Source organism: Panthera tigris, chromosome E1 (genome assembly GCF_018350195.1).
Source record: "Panthera tigris isolate Pti1 chromosome E1, P.tigris_Pti1_mat1.1, whole genome shotgun sequence".
Taxonomy (NCBI): domain Eukaryota; kingdom Metazoa; phylum Chordata; class Mammalia; order Carnivora; family Felidae; genus Panthera; species Panthera tigris.
The window spans coordinates 20,459,179-20,486,314 of NC_056673.1; the positions used below are offsets into that span (position 1 = coordinate 20,459,179).

Consider the following 27,136-nt stretch of genomic DNA (forward strand, 5'->3'; position numbering starts at 1 on the left):
CCAATTGACTTTAGACTCAAACTTGACTGTGTCCCTGACAATTCCTAGTGCCATGGGTGCTACAAGGTTCGAGCCACATTTAGGAAACAATAAACACTGGGAAACCCATGGCATGTAGCGTGAAGCAGGTCAGGAGCTGGCAGCTGTGGAATTCATGAGCTATAATCCCAGGGTACCCACAATTGCTTGGAGGAAAATAATTAAAGCCTTAAGATATTCCTTTAAGAAAGAATGCCTATGGTTAGTAGCCTTCAGTATGTGACGTAAGGGCCTTGAGCTCATAACTACACCACGGCACACTGGAAAGGATAATTCCATTCCTAGAGCTAGGATCAAAGCTGTGCGAGCTGAAATGGTCTCAGTGACCATTAAGACCACTGTCTACAATCAATTTAGATGCCCTTTAAGAAAGGGCTCATTCCGTCAAATGAAGACAGAATTCACAAAGGCACTATCTTGATGGATCGAGAAAGCCACTCTTCAAATCCATCAACCGATTCCAAATTTGTTAATGGCCACACAACAGATAAATTTCTCTAATCCTTTTCCATCTCCCTTTGAGAATCCGTCTTTCATATCACCTTATGTGACAATTTTGATCTTGCCCTATGATTCCCTAAAATGAGAATATAAATTTAAAACTACACATGCACCAAAAACAAGAAGGGAGAGTTTCTTGAGGGAAGCCATACTCTACTTCTCTTCTAAGACAGCAACGTATTTTAAACTAAATGGGTACAGAATATTAGAGAATCATGACTCTTTGTAATGCATTTGGTATGAAATTTTCATTAAGAATTTCATTAGGAACTACTGTCTTCTTTCAGGATTTCCCAATTTATGCAATAAATAAGCATCTTACTTTCTGAGAATTAATGAATACAGCATATAGAAGAGAAATAGTAAGAAAGTCCAAACCAGAAAAATCCAACCTGAAGATGGAAAAAAGCTGAAACAACAAGATCAGCTGGGACAGACAGGCCTCACAACACACGTGCTCATTACACACGTCAGCTCAGCCCCGTGTGCTCGCTGCTGAGCTGACTGCTGATCTCTCAGCACCTCCTTGCTTAAAGCTGTAATTCTGAAATCTTTAAATAGTGTCTTCAGTGCTGCCTGGAAACACCATCTTATTTGGTCTCTCATTCAAATGTGATGTAAGGAACACACACACACACACACACACACACACACACACACACACCCTCAAATGTAGAGGGTAGGTGGGTAAGTGAAACAATTGTGTACTGTGAAAGAAACCGAAGTATGACCTTTAAAAAAACCTCACTGGCCATTCTGATTCGTTTCTTATGGTGATGCAGAGAGGTATACACAACTGGGGTTTTGCATAAAAAGCTTTTTTCAGCAGTCACAAGACATTCAGGTTTCATGTCATTCAGAAAGGGTGTTTATAAGACTAAAAATATCCAGTGCTTCAGTGAGTCAAGCTCTTTCATGCATTAGCTGGTGGGAGCATAAACTGGTCCAATCTTTCTGGAAGCCATCTGACAAAGGGGACAGAAAATCTTAAAAGTGCATATCTTTTAAACAGAAAATTTTGTGCCTGAGAATTTATTCTGAGAAAATAATCAAGGATGATTACTAGTACTTACTAGCAGCAGGAATAGCAGTACGAGTAGTAATAACAATAGCTAACATGTATTGAATTCTGGGTCAGACACTGCAGACCTGTGCACTGAAGCGGGACCTAGAGAGTGAAAAACTGGAGAAACCTAAACATCTAGTGATAGCACATTGATTGAGGAAGTTCTAGTAAATCCTATTAAGGGCTAAGGCAGCTATTATGAATATGCAAATAAAAATTTACACACATAAAGACAGAACAAAAAAGTTTACACAAGAATATGGCATGATTTAATTTATATTTAATATAAAATTATATTTTAAAAATATAAAATTATTTCTATGTTTTTCATCTTCCTACATGAACTTGTACTGCTACTACTTATGTACTATAAAACAATAAAAGTCTTGGAACTCTAGATGTCTTTCTTAAGATGGTCATTTCTTAAAAAAAATCCAAGATATCTGGAGCAATTTCACAGATCTCCTAAAATGTCAAGCATATGACTAAGTATATGATGGAAAACAAGACGCACTAAACAGACCATCTGTAATTCTTGATACTGAATGCTTAGTGGTTTAGATAGTGACAGTGTAGAACTATACATTTTTTACAAATCAGAAAGCAATGCAATTTGTATCTCTTCTGCAGTCTCTGTGGTTATGCAGTTTATTTCTTTAAGAACAACTATTTTGGGAGCGCCTGGCTGGTTCACTCAGAGGAGTGTGAGACCCTTAATCTTGGGGTCGTGAGTTCAAGCCCCACGTTGGGTGTAGTGATTAGTTAAATAAAATTTTTTTTAAAAAAAGAACAATTTTGGAGGTTCTGGTTTTGGTCAACATCATTGATTTTGCCTCTTACAACTTGCCATTACATTTCTATTAAGGTACAGAAACAGTATGACAATACACTGAAAGCTAGTTCTCACAAGTTAAAACCTGTAACACAGTATGACACTGGCATAGGAATTGTCAATGGAATAAAATAGTGATTCTGAAAACAGACTCAAGTATATATGGGAATTTATTATTAGACAAAAGCAAAATTTCAATATAGTGGGAAAAAGAGGAATTTTTAAATAAACTGGATTAGAACAGCTGGTTTTTAATTTGGAACAAAACAGAGCTGGACCCTTAGATAATACCATGTATAAAAACTAAATCCCAGAACCATAACTTTTTTTGAAGAAACTCAAAGATATAAAGAAAAAAAAAGATAAGACCTATTAAGTGAAAAATTTCATGTCAAAGAGTATACCATAAGTGGAGTCAATGACAAATGATAGCCTAGGAAAAACACCTGCAATAATAAAGATAATCGCTCCCACAAATTCATAAGAAGACAAAGAACCCAACAGAAAACTGGGCCAAGGATGTGAATAAGCAAGTAACAGAAAAGGCAATCCCAAAAGACCAACAAATACACCTTGTCATGAGAATACAAAATTAAAGTAGCAACGAGATATCATTTCTTATTGATAAGAATGGGAAAAATTCAAAAGCCTGGTAAAAGTCACTGTGGTTAAAAGAAAATTAGGGAGGGAAGCCTGGGTGGCTCAGCCCGTTGAGTGTCTGACTTTGGCTCAGGTTATGATCTCGAGGTTTGTGAATTTGAGCCCCACATCCTGCTCTGCTCCTGACAGCTCAGCTCGGAGCTCGGAGCCTGGAGCCTGCTTCAGATTCTCTGTCTCCCTCTCTCTGTCGCTCCCCTGCTTGTGCATGTTCTTTCTCTCTCAAAAATAAATAAATAAACTTAAAAAAAAATTAGGGAAAAGAAGTTCACTTACATTGTGGGCTACAAAATGTGAACTGTTTATATGGATGATGATTACAAATATAATATATACCCTTCAACCAACAATCTTGCTCATGGGAATCCAGTGCACAGAATGAAGGCATTAGCTGGGAATGCAAGCTGGTGCAGCCACTCTGGAAAACAGTATGGAGGTTCCTCAAAAAACTAAAAATAGAACTACCCTATGACCCAGCAATTGCACTACTAGGTATTTAACCAAGGGATACAGGTGTGCTGTTTTGAAGGGACACATGCACCCCCATGTTTATAGCAGCACTATCAACAACAGCCGAAGTATGGAAAGAGCCCAAATGTCCGTCGATGGATGACTGGATAAAGAAGATGTGGTACACACACACACACACACAATGGAGTATTACTTGTAGCAATCAAAAAGAATGAAGGGTATTATGCTAAGCGAAATTAGTCAGAGAAAGACAAATGTCATATGACTTCACTCATATGAGGACTTTAAGATACAAAACAGATGAACATAAGGGAAGCAAAAATAATATAAAACAGGGAAGGGGAAAAACATAACAGATTCCTAAATATAGAGAACAGAGGGTTGCTGGAGGGGTTGTGTGGGGGGGGATGGGCTAAGTGGGTAAGGGGCATTAAGGAATCTACTCCTGAAATCATCGTTGCACCATATGCTAACTTGGATGTAAATTAAAAAATAAATAGTTAAAAAAAAATGATGGCATTAGCATTGAAGTATTGGTGCATAGGATGAAGTATTCCTATATGTATAAGGAAGTCTACTAAAAGTATGGAAGATTTGGGGGTGTCCAGAAAAGAGTTAACACAGCAGGCCTGAGACTGTACCCTTAGAAAGGCCTGCTTCCTTTTTTTTTTTTTTATTTTTTTTCCCCATTTATTTATTTTTGAGAGACAGAGCACAAGTGGGGGAGGGGCAGAGAGAGAAAGAGACACAGAATCCGAAGCAGGCTCCAGGCTCTGAGCTGTCAGCACAGAGCCCCACGCGGGGCCCAAACCCACAAACCGTGAGACCATGACCTGAGTCGAAGTTGGACGCCCAACCGACTGAGCCACCCAGCCACCCCTAGAAAGGTCTGCTTCCAAGGTTGGCCCTTGGCTAGTGTTGTGTCTGGGAACTTGACTGGAAAACAATTTTACATGCTGATATAAAACTTTCCCTAAATGGTAAGAGTGGCTCAATGTGGTTACACTGCTTGTGCAAAGAATGAGGTTTATGCTAAATGCCTGATTTTCTTCTGGGTGTCTGGGACTTGGGTACATGTTAGGCAGAGGGTGCCTACATAATGAATCCCCAGTAAAAATTTTGAGCACCGACTCTCCATTGAGCTTCCCTGGTAGACAACACTTTGCACATGCTGTCACAATCCATCTCTGGAGGAATTAAGCATGTCCTGTGCAACTCCATAGGGAAAGAACTCTTGGAAGCTTGCTCCTAATTTTCTCGGGATTTTGCCCCATTTGCCTTTTCCCTTTGCCGACTTTGCTTTGCATCTTTTTGCTGTAGTAAGTTTTCCTCATGAGCACAACTATATCCTGTTAGTCCTTTTAGTGAATCATGAAAACTGGAAGTGGTCTTGGGGACCCTGTGACACAGGTGGTGAGAAGTGGGCAGGCAGAGATGGTAAATGTGGGGAAAGAGAGTAACAAAATATTATTAAAAAGTCACCATGTGAACCACGACCTCATTTATTTTATAGCATATATGCTTGAATATATGCACAGAAAGATATTAGCAAGGATGGGCACCACAATGTTAATGGTTTGTTATCTCTGGATGGTGGGATTTTAGGTTATTTTCCATGATTTCTCTTATGTTTTTCTATATGCTTTGAATTTGTTTTTTCAATAAGTACACTTTAATCATATAATCAGAAAAATATATAAAGCTATTTTTTATTTAAAAAGGAAATAAAAGTCAATTGTTAGATGATTCTGGTTTAAAATAGCATTTCCTAATGCTGCCTCTCTTCACTTCCTGTTTCATTTCTATAAGGTTACAGAAAAAATAAAAACACATATCACATAAAAAGTTAGGTGGTTAATGACCTATTCCCAGAAGCTGAGAGAAATTTCCAATAATTTTATGGCTTGTGGAGTCGGTTTAAAGAACACAATCAGGGGGCGCCTGGATGGCTCAGTTGGTTAAGCGGCCTTCAACTTGGGTCACGATCTCACGGTCCGTGAGTTCGAGCCCCGCGTTGGGCTCTGGCCTGATGGCTCAGAGCCTGGGGCCTGCTTCCGATTCTGTGTCTCCCTCTCTCTCTGCCCCTCCCTCGTTCATGCTCTGTCTCTCTCTGTCTCAAAAATAAATAAAATGTTAAAAAAAAAATTAAAAAAAAAAAAAAAAGAACACAATCAGTAGATCACCTATATCCTACCCTAGAATGGCCTGCCTGAGAATTCAGAGGAAGATCCTTATTTCCTGCTTCACTGCTTTATGCTTAAGAAATGCAAGATCTATATCACAGAGAAGACAGGACAGCTTTTCCTCCATGGCACGGGTGATGGCTTCTGAAGTAGCCATCCTTTCCTTTTAGAATCTCCCCTTTCTAAGTAGAAATTGTAATTTCTCATCAGAAACAAAGCAGAGGTACTGTAGAGAGGACAAAGAAAGAGTCATAGTAGGTGAGAATACATACTGTACAAGAGCTGGCTCGTGGGGCTGGGGGCGCCATCTTTGATTAGCAGAACTGCAGCAGACTAAAGTCTGTGGGACACTGTCAACTGAGGAGGTGAACAACCTGCCAGTGGAGACTTAAGAACAGGACTCTATCAGTCATCAGGTGGACAGAAAGTGAGTTCAGGGTAGGGCAACTAAATAATGTATGTTCTATACCGTGACACTTTAGAGAGCAAAACTAACAGTTATGAGAGACAACAGGCACGAACCAGGACTGTCCCAAACAAATGGAGAGAGACGGTCACTGTCCTTCAGGGCCAAACCCTGAGCACGAGTCAATCTCTTGAATAGGTATAAAGGAGAAAAACAAAGTATCAGATCTGCAAAAAGAACGACAACAAAAAACATCACTGGTAAGTACTGAAGATCACTGAAGATCAACATAAAGGATTTAAATATACAGAGGAACAAGATGTAGGCAAATAATTTACCATGGCAGACAGAAAACAGACACCAACTGCATAACACAGATCTGAGTAAAAGCAATACAAGAAACAAAACAAAACAACAGTTAATAGAAAAACTGTTTCAGGATGAAATAGAATTTAGTGTGCTATTCCAACAGATTTTCTGAGTTCTAGGCAAAATACATGAAAGAGACCTAAACTTAGAAACCTGTTGGCAATTGGGAAGGAAGAGAAAACCTTCATTATTTGTACATGATATACTCAATTCCCCAGAAAAACTAACAGAATCAACAACAGAACCTGTATCTGGATACAGATAAACCAACATAAGCCCATATTATTTCTCTGTACCAACACTGGCATGTAAAAAATTCACAGCAGTAACAAAAACAATCTAGGAATTAACCATGAATTCATAAGGCCTCTCCCTAAATCTAAAGGTCAAAGAAATGATTTAAAGAAGCCCATTTTGTACTCTTAAGATGATTTAATACTATCAAAATGTTAATTCTTTCAAATTAATCTATAAATTCAATGCAATCCTAATAAAAATTATTGTTGAATTTAATGAATCCCCATAAACACATATTAATTTGTTTTATTTTGCAAAATCAAGGTCTATGTACAGGTTAATCCACCTTCATAAAGAAGACTAGAGAAGACAACTTATTCTACTATCCACTAAGACATACTGCAATAAAAACCATGTGGCATCAATGTAAAAATGGGCAACTGTATAAATACAACGTTCAGAGATGGAATATATACAATGACAGTTGTTAAGAGTTGCCCCACAAATCAATGGGAAAAGGTCACACTGTTTAGTAGATGGTACTGAGAAAACGGTTCACTATACTGAAGAAAATGAAACTGGATACCTACGTAAAACCAAATATATAGACAGGTTCTAAATGAATTCAAGATCTAAATGTGGAAGATCCAAGTATACAGTTCAGTGGAGAAAACAGAGGCTAGTGTCTTTGTGACTTGGAGACAAGGAGAGCCTTCTTCAACAAAACATAAGGCAAAGAATTGATTACATCAAAATTAAGGATTCTCTTCAACAAAGCATATGACAGATACAGTTCATGAGAACACCTACAGAATAGAATGTATTTAAAATGTCTAACGTGAAAAAGTGATTAATGTCCAAAATATTCAAGGAATTCCCACTAATCAACAAGAAAATGATGCCAGCTCCAGGAGAAAAACAGACAAAGGATACAAACCGGCAGTTTATTGGAAGACCCCAAAGGCAAGCAAGCATTTAATGAGATGTTCAGGTTCAATGGTAACCAGAGAAATACAAAGTAAAAGAACAATGAGATATTATACCTATCAGTCTTGCAAAATTGAGATGGCTAGAAGGTGCGAGTCAGGATGTGGGCACTCGGTAACTCCCCCAGGGAGCTGGTGGCCATGCAAACTGGGAGTCCTCCCGGGGAGAAAACGGGCACTACTTATACCAATCAGGTCTATGTACACCCTATGGCCCAGCAGCTTTTCTCCTGGTACGCATCCCACAGAAAATTCTCGCAGAGGCACAAAAGTTTTAAAAATACCCATCTATAACTTTTTATCTTAAAATGGCCCATATGGAAGGTATGGAAATAGGTATGGCATACCAGAAGAAAAACATGAGTGAGTGAATGAAGTGAGAAGGGGGCCCTGCGCAGAATTATGACAGATACTACAATCCACTGAGCTTTACGTCACTACCCCACTCTTGAGTCAAGTGCTGGTGGTGGGTAATGACAGGTGAGGAGGGGGTGTCAAACACATTGACAAAACTTCTGAATTACAAGGTAAAAAAAAAAAAGCCCTTTACCCAGTTAAGCTGAGGGAAAAAACTCAGAAAATAACAAGAGACAGAAAGTTGGCTGCTTCAGACATCCCTCCAACTTTAAATATCAGAAGATAAAATGCCTTGAGTTTTGAGGATAGAATAATTTTGAGCTCAGGCAGCCAAATAAATTTCCCATGTATGAAGACAACAGAAAACATTGTAAGATATGCACTGATACAAAGAATATACCATCATGAACATTTCTTGAACCAAAGAAAACATTCAATAAATTTTTGAGAACATAAAAGCAAGAGCTGATCCTTATATATAAAACATTAAATTACCTTTTGTAGAAAGAGGACAATCCTCACAAGCATCTGGGCACGGAGTTCTTCCAAAGTAAACAGTGTTCGGGGTGTTCGAATGAAAATTTTGGTTTTCCCATAAGCCACATCATCCTGAAAACCACAATGTTCAACCAGCTTCTTGACAGCCTCTTTGTCTGAAGGGAGGTCATGGTTGGGCCAGGTGAATTCAGAGATCATCTTGTATCTGTGTGAACAGGGCATATGTTAATGGAGAAAACCTTATGGTCTCAACAGATACAGAAAAACTATTCAAAAATATTCAATAAATTCAAGACATTTCATAGAAAAACAACTTGGTAATGAATTCTATTCATTAATCTGATAAGAGATGTAGAAAAAGACTTTAACAGATACAATACTCCTTCATGATAACAACTCTTACTAAACCAGAAGAGTATTTTCTTAATTTAATACAGGCTCACCTACCAAGAACTTACAGCAAATATCATTCATAAATGGGTGACCTTTGCAAATTCTCTCACAAACAGAAATAAGACAAGGGATACCCCAATCATGGCATTAGTGAGAACCATAAACAAACTGGTATATGATTGGGGAAGGAACAAAATGAACATTATGACTTGCTTCAGAGGAAATCAAGCAGATTTGCAGATAAACACTATTATCACTAAAAGAAAACCAAGCATATAAGATCAATACACAAAAGCAAATTGTGTTTCTAGGTGCAAGCAGCCATGTTGGCCCCTCGTAAGGTGGCTCACTACACACCAGCTTCTCAGGAATGAAACTGAGCAAGAGTCACAGCCTGCTTTCAAAAGTGACATTCTAGGGGCATGTGGGTGGCTCAGTCAGTTAAGCGTCCAGCTCTTGACTGTGGCTCAGGTCATGATCTCATGCTTTGTGAGAGCGAGACCTGCGCTGTCATCACGGAGCCTGCTTGGGATTCTCTCTCTCCCTCTCTCCCTGCCCCTCCTTTGCTCTCTCTCTGTCTCTCTCTCAAAATAAAGAAACTTTGAAATAAGTGACATTCTATTACTTCTGCCACCGGGAGGGGATTACCAAGGGCATGAGTACAGAGAGGTGGGGATCTCTGAAGGCTGGGGCCATCTCAGAAGGCTGCCTACCACAGCACTGTTTTCCCCCAGTGCCAAGTTGTTTACTACATGTAGCCAAATTTAGTAATTTTGTTTTCATATATTACATCTGAATTTTAATCCATAGCAAGAAAGGCTCTCTTCCTACTCAGGCGACAGAATAATTCACTTATGTGTTCTTCTAGTAGTTGGATGCTTTCATTGTCTACATTTAAATCTTTCAGCCATTTGGGGTTTATTTTGGTATACGGTGTGAGAAATGGATCCAACTTTAATCTTTTGTCAAGTGGTCACCCAACTGTTCCAACACTATTTACTAAAAAGTCCCATCTTTCTCCCTGTGATTTAATATGCCATTTTAATCATATACTAAATTGTTGTATGTACTTCAGTTTATTTCCAGTTATTATTATTATCACAGACATTCTGGTCTGTTTCACTGCCTTGTTCATCTGTGCATCGTCCCGTTTTGTTTTGTTTTTTGAGAGAGACAGTGTGAGTGGGGGAGGGGCAGAGAGAGGGAGGAAGAGAGAAACCCAAGCAGGCTCTGCACCACCCACCAGCACAGAGCCTGAGGCGATGCCCAAACTCATGAACTACAAAATCATGATCTGAGCCAAAACAGAGTTGGAAGCTCAACCAACTGAAACCCAGGCGCCCCAGTCCCATGTGGTTTTAATCACAGATGTCTTAAAGTATTTTTTAATATCTGATGGTCTCTCCTCATCCTTTTCTTTTTAAAGGGTCTTTCTAGCTACTCCTGCATGTTTATTTTTCGATATGACCTTTAGAACCAATTTGCATAGTTTCCAGAGGAAAATAATCACAAACAAACAAAGAAATCCTTGCTGGCATTTTTACTGGGTTCCCACATTAAATTCATTAAATTTATCTATGATGTGGAACTGTCTCATCTAAGAACAAGGGATATCTTTCCATTTGTGCAAGTCTACTCTTGTGCTTCTTGGGAGTCTTTAAATGGCCTTCCCAGGTTTTACACATTTCTTGTTGAGATAACACAGACATCTAAGTGGCTTCTAATCCCTTCTTCTTGATTTATCTCTCTTTTCTTAGATTCGATGACACCATGCTCTTCCTGGTTTCCTTCTGTCTCTCTGGATATTTCTTCTCAGTCTCATTTTCTGGCTACTTCTCCTCCATTACTGGACCCCAAAATGTTGGTGCAGCCCAGGGCTCATAATAGGTCCTGTTCTACATAAACCTCCCCACATGACCTCATCTATTCCATCCACTTTATTTATTGTGTGTGTGTGTGTGTGTGTGTGTGTGTGTGTGTGTGTCTGTGTGTGTGTGTGAGAGAGAGAGAGAGAGAGAGAGAGAGAGAGAGAGAGAGAGAGAGAAAGAGAGAGAAAGCAAGCAGGAGAAGGGCAAAGTGAGAGAGAATCCCAAGCAGGCCCCGCACTGCCAGCACAGGGCTCTACTCAGGGCTCAAACTCACAAAACATGAAATTATGACCTGAGCTGAAATCACGAGTCAGATGCTTAATTGACTGAGCCACCCAGATGCCCCTCTATCCACTTTAGTTTTCAATTCATGAATTTATTATCCATGCCAAGCTCTCAATTCTGAGCTTCAGATGCATACATCCAACGCCTACATAAATCTTGAGGGCATTTTATATTTCTCTTTCACTCTTTCCCACCTCAATGCCCTCAGTTACTAAACCCAAAATCCTGTGAATTGTAATTTGATCCCTTCTCTTCTCTATCTGTCCTTCTAATTCATCATCAAATTCTTTTGGGTCTACCTCCAAAATATATTTAAAATTCAATTATTCTCATCTTTACGGCCACAATCCTAATTCAAGCCACCATCAAATTTACTACTATAGACTCCTGAATTGTTTTCCATTTCTTCCCCAATCCATTCTGTATGCTCAGCTGCCTCAGTGGTTTTCTAAAAAGCCGTACATCATTTTTATCTTTTACTGCTCTCCTCTTTTAGCACAATACTCCGATCACCCTGGACTTCTTTAGGGACCTATAATGTGGTTGCCTCTTTCTGGCTTCAAAGCCTTTGCATATGCTGTTCCCATTGCCTCCAATGCTTGTTAATCCACTCCTTGAAAGGCTGGCTCCTTCTAATCCTTGAGTCTTTTCTTAATCTTTCATCGACCATCAATCTCCATTATTCCTTTCTATACACTTAAAAGCCTATTCACCTGCCCCATAGGGAGAGAAACAGAAACCAAATACAAGCATTCAACTATGAAGACAGAGGTAATACACCATATGAAGAAAGGAAACAAAATCAGAAGCATCCCAAATTCATTATAAAACTGGAATAAGAGTCAACATCTGGGCTATAATACAGGTAGTGATGGTGTGTTTGAAGTTTTAGGCACACTGTAGAAACTGGAAGCAACTTCTCTGCCATAGCGCTCAGCTAAGGTGTTCTTCCTTTCTTCCCAGTTGATAAAATGGCATGGACCCCAGTTCTCCAGGAAACCAGCATCCTGAACTTGTGGATTAAAAAGCTGAACTCCTGTGCTTCCTGACAACTAGTATTATCTCCCTGAAAGACTTTAGCAGGTTATCAGAACATTTAAACTCCTTCTCTTTTTTCAATGAAAGAAATAAAAACAAGGAAAAGTGACAAGTAAAAATTTAGGTTCAATTCCAGCTTCAAAAAATCTGTAAAAATTCAGAGTGGAAATATTATTTTTTTCTCCTTACATCATTGGAAACATTAGTCCAATGTCCTTCCTACACACCATCTATCCCACCCCATGTCATACTGTTAATTCGTTCAGTCAGTATGACAATAAAATAAAATGGCAATTTCTCAACTTGAACAAATTCATTTTATGTAAAGTGGATGATAAACACAGTCTGCAGAGTAGAAAGGGACTATTTTTCCCAGATGCATACCCCACCGTCTCATACGACACCCTTTCTAGATGATTCTAGAGAGGACCTAATCTCAACTCACATAATCATCAATTACGTAGACTTGTCTTTCCACAATTCTGTCTTTTAAATGTTAAGTTTAATATATTTATTATGATTATTAGTATGTTTCAGGTTTCCCAACTTCTTTCATATTTTCTATTAGTTGTGCTTTCTGTTTGCTTTTTACCATTTTCTCTTGGATAGACTTGAGTTTTCCTCATTTCATTTTATTTTCTCCTTTGATTTGAGAGCCATCCATTCAACTGTGAGGCAATGCACTGTTAAAGATGGTGGGCTCAGAAGTCAACTGCTCAAGTTCAAATATGGCTCCACCACGTCCTGGCTCTGTGACCTGGGGCAATTTCTTAACCTTCCTGTGCCTCAGTTTCCTCATCTGCATAAAATGGGGGGTACCATCTTCTCCTTACCTGGTTGTCACCTCCAGTGACTTAACTACATGCAGAGCTCTCAAAACAGTGCCTAGTTCTCTCTCTGCCCCTCCCCCACTCACATGCATGTAGGTACTCCTGCACTCTCTCTCTCAAAATAAATAAACTTTTGGAAAAAAAAAAGAAAAACAGTGCCTAGTATATACAGTGAGCACTTCACAATGTTAGCCACTATTATCATTATCTTAATATTTTTAAGATCTAAAAGTTATATATTTATATGAAAATATATGCTTATTTTTTCCTGTCTAGTTAATTATCATCTATATCCTTCCCATAAACAGCACAAAAGTCTTTACTTCTTTATATTTCTCATCCCAATTTTAATTTTTGTTCCAGATTATTACCAAAGACTCCCCCCCCCACCGCGCTTACAGTTGATATGTGTTTAGATGCAACAAAAGTTTTACTGATTTGTTCAATATTACTTTTTGCATTCCATTTTTCTCTTCTGCATTTATTTTTCCTTTTGCTCTAGAAGACTTTTTAGAGAGGATCTATGAATACTAAACTCTTTGAACCTATATATGTCAGAAAATATTTTTATTGTACTCAGACTCTTAAATGATAATTTGGCACGGAATAAAATTCTAAGTATAAAGTTCACTTCCCCTCACTGTCAAGATATTGCCGCTTTGTCTATTTGCATCAAATGTTGCTAATGAGAAGTCTGATATCCATATGATTCTCATTCCCTGGTAGTATTTTTTGTCTCTCTCTTTTTTTTTTTTTTTTTTTTAGGAGCTCTAAGTATCTCTCTTTATCTCTTAACATTCTAAAAGTGAACATAATGTACTTAGGTTTCATTTTTTTTTAAATTCACATGCTTTACACTGAAGGTATTCTTTCAGTCTGAAGATTTCTGTCTTTTTTTTGGGTCAGGAAAATTCCTGGCCACCGTTTGTTCATACAGTGCGTCCCCCCTCTTCTCTCCGCTCCTCTCGCTCCTGCTGAACAGGTGTTGGCACTCCTGGATGAAGCTTATGTACTGTCTGAGCTTTCTTTAGCATCTCCCATCTCGTTTTCTCTGTCGTGAGATCTGGAAGAAGTCTTCAAACTTGATCTTCCAGCTCACTAATTTGCTTTTTAAAAGAAGTTTAATTTTTTTTAATTGTGGTAAAATTTACATGCAGTAAAATGCACACATTTAGGTATACAACTCATCAAGTTTTGAACAATGTATACACCCTTAAAACTGACATCCGTTAAGATGCAGAATATCTCCTCAATCTCAGAGAGCTCCTGGCTCTCCTTCTCCATCAATTTCCCCACTCCAGAACTCACTCCTGTCCTGGTTTCTATCTGTTCTTGAACTTCATATAAGTGGCAGCATAAAGTATGTATTCTTTTGTGACTTATCTTTTTTCTCAACATAATGTGTTATTCATTCCCTCTAACGCTGGTTAGTAGCCACTGTACAATTATCCGACAAGTTGCTGACTCATTCTCCTACTGATGGGTAATTCTCTCTTCAGTTGTGTTTATTCTGAATGTGTTTAATCTCTAATGATTCTTTTTAAAAAAATTATTTATTTTGAGAGAGACAGAGAGAGCAAGCAGGGGAGGGGCAGAGAGAGAGAGGGAGAGAGAGAATCCCAAGCAGACTCCACACTATCAGCTCAGAGCCCGATGTGGGGCTCGAACTCACAAACTGCAAGATCATGACCTGAGCTGAAACCAAGAGTCAGACGCTTAACCAACTGAGCCACCCAGGTGCCCCTCTAATGATTCTTTTCAATATTTACCTGTTCTTGTTTCTAACTTCATATTCCTATTATAGGACCATAATTTCTCTCCTTCATCTCTCTGAAAATATTAAACAGGCTTATTCCAATGCCATTTACTCCTTGGTCTGATTCCTCAGGGGTGAGGTTCTGCATCTATTGAGATTACTGTCTCTTTTTCATTGTCTGGTCTCTCTCAGACATTTGGCTGTGATCTCGTCTACTTCCATAGAGTCCTTCTGTGTACATCTTGGCCTTGGTTGGCCTCTAGTCAAGTGGCTACTGTTGCTTCCTGGGTGTTGGCCATTGTGCCTACGATGTCTCCCTTGTCCTGGCCACTGTGGCAAACTCCAGCACAGCAGACGGGATGGCTTCCTGAATGGCAAAGGCAGTCTTTGCTTAAAACTGCAACCTTGGTTATATGTGGGTCTTCACATCTGTTTCACATCAGATTTAGGAGGGAGTCCTATTTCCAAGTTCACTGAGACCCCCCCCCCCCACCGCCTTCTTGATTCCATAGCGTGGTTGTGCATTTTCTTGGTTTTAAAGACACAAAATTTACATTTTTTGGGAACATCAGATGTTCTTGGGGTAGAAGTGGATTTAAGCTTACACTGCTAAGACCGCCATTATTTGAAATTCACAGGTTCTTTCTGATCTTTCCTATTGTATTTTTACGTATGTTTTAGAAAACATATTCCCATCCTTATGGCATGTGTCTCATGCCAAGAAACAAACACACCAAACCCTCGTGAGTTGAATGTAGAACATATGTATGCACTTACAAAATTCCTTGTCTCCTCCAAGTCAAGCTTGCTTGCTTACTGTTCTCTTACCTCAGCTACTCTCCATGGCTCATGGAGTCGAATCATGTGTCTCATGATCACACATTTTCGGTTCAGCCCCATCCTATAGTTACCCAGCCCCCACCCTGCTTGTTTTAATTTCTGATTTTTTTATGGGTGGTAACAAAATAACAAATTCTGACTGAGCAGTTGCTAGAATTCTAAGAATAATAACAGCAGACAAGCAATCTCTCTAACATAATTCTACACTGTTTGAAATCAAGACTCAGAATGAACACATCTCTATTCATGAAAACATTCCAACTTTATAGCCTCAATAAGCAAATGAAACACCAAGTCTAAAGAACAGTATGATTTTAATAAGGAAGATGGTCAGTTTTGAACATGACCTTTTGATCGATGTCAAACCAAATTCGAATTTTCCAGGCTACTGTGCTTTACTCATTCTAGGGGGTCTCCATTTAGCGCCATCTCTTTCACTTCTGTGCAAAAGCAGCTGAACACTGGTGGAGAAAAACAGTAACGCTGGTCGCCTCACTGTCCATTTATAACCTCAGATCTCACACGGACGCTCAGATCTTCCTGGTGGCAATCCTTCCGTATGAACCTGTGCTTTCCCACTCTCCAAAATGAGATTTCCTACTTCCCCTCAAACCTCCTACACCACCCCTCCTTGTCCTCACTCTCCACTCCTGGTCTCGCCTCATACTTGATTAAGGACACAGAAGCAGTCAGATAGGAACGTGTTCATCAGCCAGCTTTTGGGCCTTTCTGCATCCGTATTCGTATTCTCTGTCTTTTGTCCTGTTGCTATGGGGGAAGTGTCCCCGCTCTGACCTAGAGCTGACAAACCTTCCACCTGTGCTTGGGATTCTGAGCCTTGCCTTCTCAGGGATATCATGGTGATGACAATGACCTCCCTTTCTCCTGCACCACCAGGTTCTCCCTCTGTTCCGCATCAGCCCCACCTGCATACATTTCCTAGTGTCTCCTGACCTCACATCCCACTCCTGCTCCTGCTTCCTTCCATTCTTCCTGCCCTCATTCACGGCATGGATACTTGAGTTGTCTACGGGCACCTGGCCTCTCACTTCGCCTTCCCAACCTGTTAAATCGGGTTCTGCACAACCTATTCTCCCTTGACCCCTATGTTGCCAAATCTAACGCTTAAGCTTCTGCCTTTATCTTACTTGATTGCACAGCAACATTTGATCTGGCGACTCTGCTTTTTCTTTTTGAAATACCATATTCTTTCGGCTTCTGTGACATAACCCTCCCCTGGCATCTCATCTATCTCACTGGGTGCTCCTTCTCTTCTCTTCGGTGGTTCCTTCCTGTCAGATCACACAGGATCTGAATGGGCTGAATGGGCTCCTTCTCATGTATCCAGCTCTAAGACTTTATATAGGACGTCTACATTAACTACTCCAGCATCTCATCTCCAGCCTGTGCTTCCTCCCGGAGCTCCAGATATGTGTGTTTAGTAACTTACTTAATGTTTCTACCTAGATTTTTGGTAGCCATTTCAAACCTAATGGTCAACAGACAGATCTCAATTCTGTCTTTGCCACTGTTCCACGACCTCCTCAAGCTTCTCTCTTACCCTGTCTTTTGTCGGCATATGGCACTATGCTTACCCAGATGCTCATGCCAAAACCTAATTGTCACCCTCTGTTCCTCTCTATTCCTCTCTTATCCAGCCAATCCGTGAGCAAGCCTTGCCAACTTTCCCCTAAGACATACCTCAAATCTGTCCATACCCTTGGATCTGTAAGAATCTCTTGCTCAAGGTGCTATCAAGCCCCCTTTCCTGGGCTCCTACGGTGACATCCCTAAATGTCACCTCGCTTCCTATCCACACAGCAGCCACAGTATCTCCTCAGATAACCGTAAGATTGTGTTGCTCCTGGCTTCAAATCCACCAACGGGTTCCCACCACATTTAGCCAAAATTGCAACTGTTTAGTCTGGATTACAGAATTTGACATGATCTGGCCCCTGTCCACCTCTCTGATTTCATCTTACACCACTGCCCTGTCAGTGAGCAGCCTCCAACCACACGGCTACATTTGCTACATGACATACCACAGTTACCACTACAGTAGAGCCTTTCTCTCACTGTTCCCTCTGCCCTACCTGCTCCTCTCTCTGACCTTTGTATGGCTGGTTCCTATCAGCATCATCTCCTTAGAGACTCTTCTGACCAACCAATATTTTATCTATTTATTCACATTTTGTGGAATCTGTAGTCTGTAGGAAATGTTCAATGAATGTTTTTAGATAAATAAACAGATGGAATTTAAAGGGACTTTATGAGTCCCAGTTGTCCACTATCATCATCATGACTAACAATAAATAACAGCAGTGATGATATCTTACATATAGTGAATGACTGCTATATGTCAGGTTCTATTTAAAATTTTTTTTTTTAACATTTATTTATTTTTGAGAGAGACAGAGAAAGAATGCGAGTGGGTTAGGGGCAGAGAGAGAGAGGGAGACACAGAATCCAAAGCAGGCTCCAGGCTCTGGGCTGTCAGTACAGAGCCTGACACGGGGCTCGAACTCACGAGCCGTGAGATCATGACCTTAGCTGAAGTCGGACGCTCAACTGACTGAGCCACCCAGGCGCCCATGCCAGGTTCTATTCTAAGTGCTTTATAGATATAGATATATAGATATGGATATGGATATGGGTATAGATATAATCTTATTTAATGCTCCAGAAACCCTAAAAAGTAGTTACTATTATTACCCCCATTTTATATATGAGGAAACAGAGGCATTGAAAAGATTAGGTGATTTGCCCAAGGTCAAAAAGCTAAGAAATAGCAAGGCCAGGATTCAAACCAGGTAGACTAATTTCAAGGTCTTCGTAATTAATTGCTTAATATTTTGTTGTTATGATAATTACCAATACTGGTAATGACAAAGCAGCATTAATGGAGCATCCATTATGTGCCAGGCACCTAGCTTTTTTACTTAGGCTAATTTAACGAGGTAGTATTATTATACTCATTTGATAGATGCAGAAACAGAGTCGGACATTAAATTTCTGGCCTAAGATCACACAGCAAATGAGTGGCATACCCCGGATTCCAACCCAGATGTGCCTCTGAGTCCATGATCTTCCTCCCATGCTATACGGCCCACATCTTCTCCCCAAAGAATGAATCTTTTCTCACGGCCGGCCCATAAACCGCAGACTCAGGGAGAGTCTCCTGCTGACTCTGAGAAAGTCTTTCATATTTGCGCTTCCCTCAACTCTTCCTCTTTCAACAGATATTTAGACTATCTGACACGTGCTGACGAAGCATCACACACGGGGAGCACTCCGGAGTTCTCAGGGTCTGCCAGGTTCTTTGTTTAGTCCATTCTCACCTGTGAAGAAACTTCTCGTAGGTCTGGCGGAAGGCAAACCCCGCCCGCCGCACCCTCACATTTTCCAGTAGTCCAAGATACTCTACTTGGTGGCGACAGCGCTCATCGTCAAATATCTGTGGGGATTTCTTGTCATTGGGTTTGATGCAACGTACATAATAGGGCTCCTAAAGAAATAAATCAGCAAATGGTAAGTTTCACTGGAGAAAAATCCCAAACGAAGGATGCTAATGTGTAATTAGTGTTAATTGTGTCAAATTAAGCTCAGTGCCTCCAATTTCTCAGACATAAACTTGGGAACAGTTATTCTTCCTTCTCCTTCAAGACTGGAAGTTCTTGTGTATTTAGCTAAAATTTTGCTTTATTATATTCTAGGAATCATCAGGAATTGTAGAAAGGGGATAAAACTAAGGGGTAAACAGTTGAGACATGTAAACATTGAGTTTATGTGTCTTGACAGAAAGAAGGTTAAAAAGTACCAGAAAGAGTAATTTAATAGAAAGAGGCAGGAGCCGTGCTAAAGATGAACTGCCATGAAGAATGTGCAACGTAAGCACAGCCCTGGCACATGGCAAGTGCTCCATAGTGTCAGCCACCATCATCACCACCACTGTCATCATCACAGTAGTTTGTGCTTTTGAAAACGAGATTAAAATTTATAAGGAGAGAAGTTGCAAAACCTCCTGTAGGTGTCAGGGACTCTAAGAAAGAGCCTAGCAAGAAATCCCTCCCTTTGGGCCAATTAAGTTTTGTACCATGCATCAGATCATAACTCCTTTTAAGTATAAAACTGTGCTGGCATAGATCCTGGTCTGCTGAAGGTAACAAATTATCACTGGATGAATCAAGGAGGTCAAATGTATCCTACTTGCAGAGTAAAGAGTTACGTTCCCTTCTCTGATCTATTACCTAGCAGACACACAGATGCACTTTAATTAAGAGATAGAGTCTTCTGTAGATAATTAGGCAATTTTGAGCTCCACTGTGGGCTGGAGGTAAAAAGTAGTAGTAAATAATTTAAGAAGTAGGAGAGATTTGAAGAACGTGAAGTTACTTGCATTCTGAACGGAGTGAGTTTTCAACATCTACACAGGAAGCTCCAAGTATAGACTTATCATGCTACTTTCCATGATGAAAAAAGAATGCCACTTTCTTCCTTCTTCTAGGCCCTACTGTATTGGTTTTCTATTGCTGCTGCTGCAGATTACCACGGAGACTGCTTAAAAGCACAAAGTTGAACAAAAATCAAAACGGCTGCACTAACGCTCCAGTGAGGTTGGATCTTAAAGGAACCTTCTTCGTCTCTTCCACAAACCTCCCTCCTCCCTTCTTAGCCTTTTGCTCCAGGAACCTGGTACCAGCCTAAAGACACGAGGAAGGGGGCTGGTATCACCTACACAACTGCTGTCAGAACAGGCTAGATTCTGTGTGTCCCTATAAAACGCCCCAGCCCCTTCCTCCGGGAGGGCTTGCGGTTTTTGAAGGCCCTGGCCCGCTGCGCAATAAAGCTGTCATTCCCCTTTATCCCAAACTCTGTCTTCGAGTTATACTTCGGCTCCGAAACATGGAGGTCGCTTTTCGACAGCACCACAAATTTAGTGGCTTAAAACAACACAAATTTATTCTCGTACAGTTCTGGAGGTCAGCAGTCTAAGATGGTTCTCGCTGGGCTAAAAATCCTGGTGTCAGCAGGGCTCTTATTTTCTAGAGACTCTTAGAGAGAACCCACTTTCTTATCTTTTCCAGCTTCTAGAGGCTGCCCACATTTCTTGGCTTATGGCTTCCTTCCATCTTGAAAGCCAGTAATGAACAGCCTGTTGAGTCTTTTGAATGATATACCATCTCCCTGGTTCTGACTCTTCTGCATCCTTCTTTTCCTTTGAAGGACTCTTAAATTTACATAGCGCCTACTTGGATAATGCAGGAGAATGTCTTTATTTTGAGGTCGAAAATCAGCAGTCTTTACTCCATCTGCAACCTTCATTCCACCTTGTCATGCAACATAACATACTTACATGTTCTGGGGAGTCAGGCATGGACAACCTTGGGGGGCTCTAATAAAATCTCAACCCCCCACCCCCGCCTCTCTGGACTTTGTCCCAGGTTTCTACCACAGAACTTCTAAAACCCTTGGAATTTCCTCAGTGGTAGGAGTATCTTTGTTATGCTAATGAAACAACTCAGACCCAGTTCCCAGACAGCTCCAGGACAAGGGCGGGGGTGGGGGGGGTGGGGGTGGGGGTGGAGTGTAGTCATCACAAAAACCCTCCACAGGATTAGAGGGATGGGACTTTCAGCAGCCTGACCTCCAGGGAGGGGAGGAAGGCTGCAGGTTGAGTCCAATCACAGACTCAAGATTTCACCAGTCATGCTTAGGTCATAAAACCCCGATTTTAAAAAAACTCAGACACCGAGGCTCCAAGGAGCTTTCTGGTTGGTGAACATATCATCCCATGGGGAGGGTGATGGACCCTATCTCCACAGGGGCAGAGGCTCTTGCTCTCCGGATGCCCAGACCCTCCAGACCTTGTTGCTCTGTGTATCTCTTCATCTGGCTGTTCTGGGTAGCTAGTGTCAGGATTGAACTGAATTGTAGGACACTCTGTTGGGGTCACAGAGACCTGGAGCTGAAAGGCAGAGCCCATTATTCTGCCTAGCATACCTGCCTCTTTTCATCACATCTGTGGCAGATTTAAAAAACAAATAGCTTTTTGCTGTACCTCCCAACGAGAAGTGAATTTTCCACCCCACTCCTGGGATCTGGGCTGCCCTTGTGATGTGTCTTACCCAACAGAATATGGCAGAAGTGATACTGGGTTATTTGTGGAGACTCATCCTTGAGAGGCTTTGAACTTTTGGAACACTTCTTCCATCATGTGAAGAAATCCAGGACTAAAAACTAGATGAAGAAAGAGGCCAAGGTATCCCAGTCACCCAGCATGTGAGTGAGCCACTTTAGACCATGTAACCTCAGCTGACCACAGCCACCTGGTGAGCCCAGCAGGACTGGCTAGTGAACCCCCAGATCATGAGACACAATAAACTGTTGTTCGGGGCACTAGATTTGAGGGCGGTTTGTTATGAATTAACAGACAACTGATACTTCTTCCCTATTCTGGAACACCAATCCTTGGCTTAGGTATTAAGCAAAGGATCGATATTGTTATAAAGTACAAGCAGAATCTTACAAATAGTGATGAGTGACAAAACGTTCACTGAATCTGTAATGGAAGATTTATAGAGAAAGACTGCAGCTCCCTTTTAAAATCTTTTTTTTTTTTTTTTTTTAACGCTTATTTATTTTTGAGAGCGAAAGGGTAGGAGAGACAGAGCATGATTGGGGTTTGGGGCAGAGAGAGGGAGACACAGAATCTTAAGCCGGCTCCAGGCTCTGAGCCGTCAGCACAGAGCCTGACATGGGGCTTGGAACTCATGAACCGTGGGATCATGACCTGAGCCAAAGTCGGACGCTTAACCGACTGAGCCATCCAGCTGCCCCAGTGTGGCTCACTTTTTAAAAGTTTAAGTAAATTTAAAACAACCTTAATGGGATGGGGAAGGGAGGGTGGGGGTCCTATTTATGTGAGGGCTACAGGGCTTTTACTGCTTGATGAATAAACTAAGAGAGTGTCACTGGCACAGCAAATATCAAAATGCTACTAAATCTATCTGTACACTTTGGCAGTGGTGTAACAGGATAAGCATCACATACGGAGAAAGGGGAACCCTCTTGCACTGCTGGTGGGAATGCAGACTGGTGCAGCCACTCTGGAAAACAGTATGGAGGCTCCTCAGTAAACTAAAAATGGAACTATCCTATGATCCAGCAATTACACTATTAGGTACTTACCCAAAGGATACAAAAATACAGATTCAAAGGGGCACATGCACCCTAATGTTTATAGCAGCATTATCAACGATAGCCAAACTATGGAGAGAGCCCAAATGGCCATCAACTGATGAATGGATAAAGAAGATGTGGTATATATACACAATGGAATATTACTCAGACATCAAAAAGAACGAAATCTTACCATTTGCAATGACGTGGGTGGAACTAGAATAGCATTATGCTAGCTGAAATAAGTCAGCCAGAGAAAGACAAATCCTATATGATTTCACTCATATGTGGAATTTAAGAAACAAAACAGATGAACATATGGGAAGAGGTGGGGAAGAAAAGAGAGAGAAACAAACCACAAGAGACTCTTAACAATAAAGAACAAACTGAGGGTTGATGGAGGGAGGTGAGCGAGGGAGGGGCTAGATGGGTGATGGGTATTAAGGAGGGAACTTGTTATGATAAGCACTGAGTGTTGTATGTAAGTGATGAATCACTGAATTCTACTCTTGAAACCAATATTGCACTGTATATTAGCTAAAATTTAAATAAATGCATCTAAATAAATAAATAAATAAATAAATAAATAAATAAATAAATAAGCAAGCAAGCTGTATTTATTTTAAAAAAGAGAATAAGCATCACACAGAATCAGGACACTTGGGCATTCACTGTCTCTGCTCTTAACTAACTATGATAGCCTCTCTGGACCTAATTATCTAATTTATAAAAAGAGGATATTAGGGCTTCCACTTCAGTAATGACGGACTAGTTTAAACCAACACCCATGCCGCAGACATCTAGAATTGGCAATTCAAATATTTTAAAAATTTTGCTTAAAGACAGTGGACAATTATGGGGACCAGAATCTAGCAGGACAGTGGAACTTTTTCCTGGGGGAATTTGCCAACTTCAGAGGAAGCAGATGGGATCTGGGTAGAGGTTTTGACAGCCTCAGGGGGCTGGCAGGACAGAGATCAGAGACCAGGGCCTGAAAAGGAGGAGGTCATGGGTAAACCCCTCTCAATTTGGGCTGGGATATGAAAAGGCTGCCACTAGCAATGAGGGTGAGTCAGAAGCAGGCAGTCCCTCACAGGGACTTGAAATAGCATAGCTCTTGGTTGCCTAAAAGGAGCCAAGGTAAATCTTTCCTGGAGAAAGATTACATAAAATTAGGTCTCCAGTTATTTTTATAAACAATTTTGCCAATATTATGTTGGGAGCAAAATAGAAATTACCCAGACACATAAGGAACCATGATAACAAGAATTAGAAACAGCAAAACAGCATACAAAACAAACAGACCTGCGGGGATCCACATATTGGAGTTAATAGCAAGAATACAATAACTATGCTTACCATGCTCGAGATGACAAAAGACAATACTGAGAATTTTTAGAGAATCAGAAACTATGTATGTAAAAAATGAACTGAATCAAATTAAAAACACAGGACTGAAAAATACAATGATGGAAACTGAGAAGTCAGTAGATCAGTAGACAGGAAGATTATGAACAGCTGAAGGTGGGTGAGAAGAAATTCCCCAGAATGAAGCATAGAGAGACGAAAAGATGGAAACAAAAGGAGAGAGGTTAAGAGGCATAGTAGCTATGGTGAGATGGTCCGAATAACTCAAATCCTGAAGGAGAGGAGACAGAAGGGGAGAAGCAGTATTTGAAGAGCCAATAGCCAAGAGTTTTGCAAAACTGATGAAAACCCAACTAAGACAAATTGAAGAAGTCCTATGAATTGTGAGGATAAAAAACAAAACAAAACAACAACACTACACTCAGAAAGTCGTAGTAAAACTTCTGACTACCCAGGAAGAGCAGCCAGAGGAGAAAAGATCCATTACCTCAAGGAGCAACAAACAGACTGACAGCTGACTTCTTACAAGAAACCATGGGATCCAGAAGACAAAGGAGTGTTATCTCTGAAGTGCTGAAAAAATTGCCAACATAGAATTTTGCACCCAGCAATAATATTCTTCCCAAACGAAAACAGTATACAATATTTTCAGGTAAACAAAAGCAGAGACTCTGTCAACAACAGACTTCAAATATAACAGGATAAAATTCAAGCATAAGAAAAATGGTCCCAGATGAAGGTCAACGGTACAGAAAGGAAAAAAGAAGTGATAAATGGATAAATCTAAACAGATACTGACTATATGTAGTAACAACGATGATGATGTCATCTTGCTGGCCACACGCGTGCGCATGTGTGCACACGCACACACGCACGTACACTTATAATACGTGACCAAAATAGCATAGAAGTTGAGAGGAAGGCAAATGGAATTAAAATGTTTTATGGACCTTGCATTGTCTAGGAAGGAGGTAAAAGTACCAAATAGTATTAGATTTTTTATATTCAAGAATGGGATTATAATCACTCAAATAACCACCAAAACAATATTATGATATAAATCTTCCAGAATAATAAAGAATAATCACAACACTGAGTGGCAGGGGTCAGAGGGTGAGGAAAGGGTGCCTTCTGAGGTTTAACTAAATATTCTGACTAAAGGACTCATGGGCACATGTGGCATGAGTCTACTCAGGACAAAAACATGGCTTGCCAACAGAAGTGTCACAGTCCTTGCAGCAGTGCACACAGCAGTCAGGTGACAGCTTAAGGACAAAGAGATAAGACCCACATGGGGCAGGCATGGAAAGTACCCTTGGTTTAAAAGCCTCATGCCCCATAGTATCTAATATCCCTTAATGTAGGTCTGAAGACATAGCTTCCAGGGTTCTTAAAAGGGACATGCTTAATACAGGAGTCACCACAGTCAGGGAAGCCCACATAAATCATCTCCACCAGACATTTGTTATTCTCTCAGTAGAGATGCAATTTGCAAAAAGGGGTAATTTTTAAGTCATAAGAAATGTTGCATAGTAATACTGTCGAGATACACCTTACTGGGTTAACAGGGGAACAGACCTAGAAATTTGACTGAGGTTTAGTTGTGAAGCAGAAGGAACAGAATTTTGTTTACTCTTTGCCCACAATCACCAATCTAAAAGAAAAAAAGGAAAGAGAAAGAAATACAAAAGCATCAAACAGAAAGCACTAACGAGATAGTCCATTTAAATGCCACACATAGAAACTACATTAAAAGTCATGTAGAGTAATGACATATTCAAAAGGCAAAGATTGTCAGATTGCATAAAAAAACAAACCTTACTATAAGCTACTTACAAGACACATACTTGAAACACAGGGTTACAGAAACGTTGAAAGTAAAAGGGTGGGAAAAGATATACCAGCAAACCTGGCCAAGAGAGAAGGTGGTGTAACTGTTTTATTCATGCAAAGGCAAAAAGTGATACAGAAATAGAGAGGCATTTCATAATGATAAATAACTTAAACACTAGGAAGAAATAATAGTTCTAACTTGAACAAGCCTAAATAAAGTCTTAAAATATCTAAGGCAAAAACAGAAGATACAACGAGGAAGAGACAAATTCAGAATCACAGATTTTGGCATTTTCGGCACTGACAAAACTAAGAGCTCGGTAAGAACTGGACAACAATATAATTAGCAACCTTGATCTAGTGGATGTGTTCAGAGTATAACACAACTTATTTCTCTTTATATAAACAAAATACATACATAAAGAACATTTAACAAATTTCTAAGGATTGAAATCACACAGAGTATATATCCCCTGACCAAATGATACTAAGCTGGAAATCAAGAGCAAAGGATAATTAGAAAAATCGTATACGTCTGGGAATTAAGAAACATAATTCTAGGTGACCTCTGGGTCAAAAAGAAAATTACAGTGTGAATTTAGAAATATTCTGAACTCGATAATTTATAATTATGTGGGCAAAGCAATCTTCGTATAAGGTATTACTGGAGTAGTATAAGTAACTTCACTAAACAAAAACCAGTTAAATGGAATTTTACCAGTACTGATAATGCACAGGAAGTTAACACTAGCTCAGACACTAATGACCAATTAAGGGGTGGGGGGAATCCTATCCTGTTCAGTGATATAAAATCTTCAGTTAAGGAATATACTGGAAATACTCTCTCTATATTTAATCAGCATTCTATCTCAATTTATAAATGCCGCCTCCTCTCTCGTTTATAAATATCCAGACTGACTCAGCCTAAGAAACTCTAAATTTGACAAATTCAAAAGTCTTATAAAGATTAAACTGAAAGAGTTAATACTGATCTCATTCTCTGGCATGTTTTAGCCTGTTTCTCCCTCTATTTTATGTAAAAAACATTATTTGTGAAGGCACACTGATCGGTCTATGTATTAGCCAGAAGGCACTGTAGTTAGACATCTGCCTATCTAACTTGCTTTGAACACTGCCAAACAGA

General features: G+C 40.1%; 1 protein-coding gene across 1 annotated transcript in view; it reads right to left on the reverse strand.

Moving 5' to 3' along the window:
- MYO1D (myosin ID) overlaps window positions 1-27,136 on the reverse strand; it is a 354,052-nt gene that overhangs the window by 193,894 nt on the left and 133,022 nt on the right. Inside the window, exons 15-16 of the mRNA XM_042966688.1 lie at window positions 18,951-19,117; window positions 8,600-8,807 (exon numbers count right to left, since the gene is read on the reverse strand). Of these exons, the coding sequence (XP_042822622.1) occupies window positions 8,600-8,807; window positions 18,951-19,117 (375 nt within the window). The remainder of the gene's footprint in view (window positions 1-8,599; window positions 8,808-18,950; window positions 19,118-27,136) is intronic.